The following is a 5,641-nucleotide window of genomic DNA, read 5'->3' as shown; positions in this document are numbered from 1 at the left end:
TAGCACACAGCGGAGCACAGGTCCGGACCTGTGCAGCGGCCGGCTGGCTCTGCGCCTGACCCACGAGAGCAGAGCCCAGAGCCCAGAGCGCAGGCGGGTGAGCCCAGAGCACAGCCTCGCCACACTCGTAGACACTCTACTACGCGCGACGGCACACGCCTCGCCACTGGCTGGCAGGGTCGCTCTGACCCGAGAGCGCAGAGCACAGAGGACAGAGCACAGAGCACAGAGCGGTGAGCCCAGAGCACAGCCTCGCCACACTCGCAGACTCTACTTACGCTCAGAGGCACACGCCTCGCCAGTGGCTGGCACGGTCGCTCTGACTCGGGAGAGCAAGCGCAGAGCCCTGGAACACAGGGCCTGGGTCGCTCTGACCCGCGAGCCCAGAGCGCAACTACAACACTCGGCTGCTCTCTAGCACACAGCGGAGCACAGGTCCGGACCTGTGCAGCGGCTGGCTGGGTCGCTCTGACCCGCCAGCGCAGAGCGAGAGCCCTGGAAACACAGGACCTGGGTCGCTCTGACCCGCGAGCGCAGAGCGCAGAGCGGGAGCCCTCCACAGGACCTGGGTCACACTGACCCCAGGACCACGGGAGGGTTAAATATTTGGTCTTCTGAATGGCACAGGTATACAATCCACGTCTCAATTGTCTCAAGGCTTAAAAATCCTTCTTTAACCCGTCTCCTCCCCTTCATCAACACTGATAGAATTGGATGTAACAAGTGACATCAATAAGGGATCATAGCTTTCACCTGGATTCACCTGGTCAGTCTGTGTCCATGGAAAGAGCAGGTGTTCATAATGTTTTGTACACTCAGTGTAGACATGAACACCTGCCCTGAAAATGTCTCTACATGTTAAGGGAATTTTTATCAATGATGACTAATTATGTCTACATTTCAATCAGGACTGACTAGTCCAAATGCGATTATGTACTGTACATATATGCATTTTCTTTTTACTCCCATTCCCAATTGTATATAGTCAGGAGTTTAGTAACAATGACGGTCTGTTCCTTTGTACAAATGAATGAACTATCTCCAGATGGCAGGGACGGACTATCTCCAGACTGTCTAGAATGCTATCTACACTGACTGACCTTGGCTTCAGGCTCGAGAACTATAGGGCCTTTCTACCAGTGTCATGAAGAGATAAAACATGTAGAAAACGCTGACGTCATTTTCAGTTTATAACCTGTGGAAAAATGTGTATGTACCCAGTACTCTCTTGAATTAAACGCTGTTACCTGACTTTTAAGACCGGGGCTCTGTCCATTTCTTATAAAAATATTGGGTCTTACAAACCCTTCGAATGCATTGACAGAGTATTTAATTCTGATTGGGAAATAATACAGAGGAATTTAGAATTCCACTGACACTATGCAACCCTGGCAATTCTCCTGAAGTGTCCTACCATGCTATAGAAGTGACCTAGAAGTGTTTAACTCGTTCCATGGAACTTTCCTGCCTCACCTGAGAGTAGAGGAGGTGAGAGACCGCCCTTTCTGGGAAAATAACAAACAATTTAGTCTCCTTCCCCAAAGCTTAAAATAGAAGCACACACACTCTTCTCTCTCACACACAAAGTTTTGTCGTAGGATAGTTGGTCGCTGTGCTGAAAATCTTCCAGAACCTGTAAGTAAAATATTGTCTCATTGATAATGATAAAAGTGAAAAGGTTTGTCTATATCTGATAACTATGGATGCTATAAATGTGTGTGATATTTTTCAAGATATTTTTTCTTCATGGCTTATCAGAAAAACCTGACAGCCTGTTGATTTAAGATACGTTATCACATTAGATATGTTTACATAGTGCCAGTGAGGAAGTCAATGAGTCTAATTTAATTTAACATCTTAATGTCTTTTGCAGGTTCCTGACCTACGCTCCTAAGCACAGATCTAGGATCAGCTCATCCTCATCAAATCCAAACCAGGACCTTATTAAACCACAAGGGGAACACTAACCTCAGACCAGCGTTTAAACCCCACGTCTTCCTGCGAAGACACTGACTCTCCGTCCAGAATTCCTCTGCGCTCCAGCCGTCTGTCCATCCATCCATCCGTCCATCCATACATCCAGCCGTCCATCCATCCATCCGTCCATCCATCCACACCCCAGCCAGCCATGAGTCTGATGAGCGAGGACATGGAGTGCTGTGTCTGCCTCCAGCCCTACACTCGCAGGGAGAAGTTCCCTCGGATGCTCCACTGTAAGCACACATTCTGTGGGCTGTGCTTGCAGGCGATGTCCAGGCTCCAGAGCGGACTACTGACAGTCTGCTGCCCCCTGTGCCGTTGGATAACCTGCACCGAGCCCAGCCTCACCTTGTCGGGGTCGCTGTGGGTTAACACTGAGATCTGGGACCAGATACTAGACAGACAACAGGAAGAGGAGGAGGAGGAAGAGGAGGAAGAGTGGAAGGGAGCTAACAGACAGACACAGACCACTACACAGTACACATGGTGAGTACCCCAGGCAAAGGTGGATGGATTGATAGACTGATTTAGAAACCTGGAGAAAACTTCCTCTGTTCTCTGATCTTCCTAACATTTAGTTCTGTATCTTTTGGTCTCTCTCTCTCTCTCCTGTTTATTTCCCCCTTCTCTCCTGTCCTCTAGTTCTCCATCAAGGCATTGTGGCCTGAGGCTCAAACTACAGAATTTCCTGAGGAGGATGAAGCACAATGTACTGTAAACCGAGAAGACGAAGAGCAGAGAAAAAGAAGCCTGGATTTTCCCATTTCAGAGTAGGAGATACTCATTGAGTAATGAAGCGAATTCATAAAACAGGACCGACCGGTGATTTTCCATAATGAAGCAAGATTGAACCAATTATTCATATGCTTTGTGTTTGATTGACTTTGGGTATGTGTAATGTTCTCAGTCAACTTACCTGGTAAAATAAGGGTTAAATTATAATGTTAATAATAAAGGATGGATAGGTGGAGGAAATAAAAAATGAGATATTAAATGGATATTAAATGGATTGAGGAAAAGGAAGTTATGAATAGACAGACAGACAGACACACAGACAGACAGACAGACAGACAGACAGACAGACAGACAGACAGACAGACAGACAGATAGTCAGTTAAGAACAAACTCTTTTGATCAGGGCCGTGCTCCATCCACCCTGTTATCTAATCTAACCCCCATACATACCATTCCTTATATAGTATCCTACTTTTAGTCAGGGCCGTGCTCCATCCACCCTGTTATCTAATCTAACCCCCATACATACCATTCCTTATATAGTATACTACTTTTAGTCAGGGCCGTGCTCCATCCACCCTGTTATCTAATCTAACCCCCATACATACCATTCCTTATATAGTATACTACTTTTAGTCAGGGCCGTGCTCCATCCACCCTGTTATCTAATCTAACCCCCATACATACCATTCCTTATATAGTATACTACTTTTAGTCAGGGCCGTGCTCCATCCACCCTGTTATCTAATCTAACCCCCATACATACCATTCCTTATATAGTATACTACTTTTAGTCAGGGCCGTGCTCCATCCACCCTGGTATCTAATCTAACCCCCATACATACCATTCCTTATATAGTATACTATTTTTAGTCAGGGCCGTGCTCCATCCACCCTGTTATCTAATCTAACCCCCATACATACCATTCCTTATATAGTATACTACTTTTAGTCAGGGCCGTGCTCCATCCACCCTGGTATCTAATCTAACCCCCATACATACCATTCCTTATATAGTATACTATTTTTAGTCAGGGCCGTGCTCCATCCACCCTGTTATCTAATCTAACCCCCATACATACCATTCCTTATATAGTATACTACTTTTAGTCAGGGCCGTGCTCCATCCACCCTGTTATCTAATCTAACCCCCATACATACCATTCCTTATATAGTATACTACTTTTAGTCAGGGCCGTGCTCCATCCACCCTGTTATCTAGCCTAACCCCCATACATACCATTCCTTATATAGTATACTACTTTTAGTCAGGGCCGTGCTCCATCCACCCTGTTATCTAATCTAACCCCCATACATACCATTCCTTATATAGTATACTACTTTTAGTCAGGGCCGTGCTCCATCCACCCTGTTATCTAATCTAACCCCCATACATACCATTCCTTATATAGTATACTACTTTTAGTCAGGGCCGTGCTCCATCCACCCTGTTATCTAATCTAACCCCCATACATACCATTCCTTATATAGTATACTACTTTTAGTCAGGGCCGTGCTCCATCCACCCTGTTATCTAATCTAACCCCCATACATACCATTCCTTATATAGTATACTACTTTTAGTCAGGGCCGTGCTCCATCCACCCTGTTATCTAATCTAAGCCCCATACATACCATTCCTTATATAGTATACTACTTTTAGTCAGGGCCGTGCTCCATCCACCCTGGTATCTAATCTAACCCCCATACATACCATTCCTTATATAGTATACTACTTTTAGTCAGGGCCGTGCTCCATCCACCCTGTTATCTAGCCTAACCCCCATACATACAGTACATCAGAATGTTGTAGTTTCTCTTTCTCTTTCTACATATCTCCCGTTAATGACTAACTATTGTTTTTTTCCTCTCTTAGTTGGAAAAGAGGAGGGAGCTGTAGGATAACAAATATATTACGCTTTTATGTGACAGTTTGTATGACTCATTCAATTACAGGAAATGTTGCATACAAATGGTAGACCCAAAACACTGAGACACTAACCCTAGGACATGCTGTCTGTTTGTCTCTGTCTGCCTACCTGTCTCTCTGTTTGTCTGTCTATCTGCCTATATCTCTCTCTCTGTCTATCTGCCTGTCTCTCTCTCTGTCTCTCTGCCCGTCTCTCTGTCTCTGTCTATCAAAGCAAGTGAGGTAGATAATATATAAAGTGAATATATAAAGTGAAATAAACAATAAAAATTAACAGTAAACATCACACAAACAGAAGTTTCAAAACAATAAAGACATTACAAATGTCATATTATATATATATACAGTGTTTTAACAATGTACAAATGGTAAAGGACACAAGATAAAATAAACAAGCATAGATATGGGTTGTATTTACAATGGTGTGTGTTCTTCACTGTTTGCCCTTTTCTCGTGGCAACAGGTCACAAATCTTGCTGCTGTGATGGCACACTGTGGAATTTCACTGTAACGGTTTTCTAGTGGTGATGAAGGAGAGTCGGACCAAACTGCAGCGTGTCGATTGAGATTCATGTTTAATCAAATAAAGAAACACGAACACTACACAAAACAATAAACGTAATCGAAACAGCCTATCTAGTGCAAACTAACCGAGACTACACATAGGACACTAAGGACAATCACCCACGACAAACTCAAAGAATATGGCTGCCTAAATATGGTTCCCAATCAGAGACAACGATAAGCACCTGCCTCTGATTGAGAACCACTCCAGACAGCCATAGACTTTGCTAGATAACCCACTAAGCTACAATCCCAATACCACCACCAAAACCCCAAGACAAACACACCACAATTACAAAAACCCCATGCCACACCCTGGCCTGACCAAATACATAAAGATAAACACAAAATACTTTGACCAGGGCGTGACAGAACCCCCCTAAGGTGCGGACTCCCGAACGCACAACCTAAACCTGTAGGGGAGGGTCTGGG

General features: G+C 44.6%; 1 protein-coding gene across 1 annotated transcript; it reads left to right on the top strand.

The window, feature by feature from the left end:
- The first annotated feature begins 1,546 nt into the window (after positions 1 to 1,546).
- Positions 1,547 to 4,325, top strand: LOC121840690 (RING-H2 finger protein ATL7-like). Its single transcript, XM_042305529.1, has 3 exons — positions 1,547 to 1,635; positions 1,874 to 2,466; positions 2,623 to 4,325. Exons 2-3 carry the CDS (start codon positions 2,129 to 2,131, stop codon positions 2,696 to 2,698), a joined length of 414 nt encoding a protein of 137 aa, XP_042161463.1. The 5' UTR covers positions 1,547 to 1,635; positions 1,874 to 2,128; the 3' UTR covers positions 2,699 to 4,325.
- Positions 4,326 to 5,641: the final 1,316 nt, after the last annotated feature.

The sequence above is a fragment of the Oncorhynchus tshawytscha genome, linkage group LG02 (genome assembly GCF_018296145.1).
Source record: "Oncorhynchus tshawytscha isolate Ot180627B linkage group LG02, Otsh_v2.0, whole genome shotgun sequence".
NCBI classification, from domain to species: domain Eukaryota; kingdom Metazoa; phylum Chordata; class Actinopteri; order Salmoniformes; family Salmonidae; genus Oncorhynchus; species Oncorhynchus tshawytscha.
Note: the sequence above shows the minus strand (reverse complement) of the source record. Positions and strands in the feature narration are given on the sequence as shown.

Excerpts from the sequence above, each read along its gene's own strand:
- LOC121840690 (XM_042305529.1), top strand. The coding sequence starts at position 2,129 with ATGAGTCTGATGAGCGAGGACATGGAGTGCTGTGTCTGCCTCCAGCCC. Across the intron at positions 2,467-2,622 it reads ACCACTACACAGTACACATG|TTCTCCATCAAGGCATTGTG; the intron begins GTGAGTACCCCA and ends CCTGTCCTCTAG.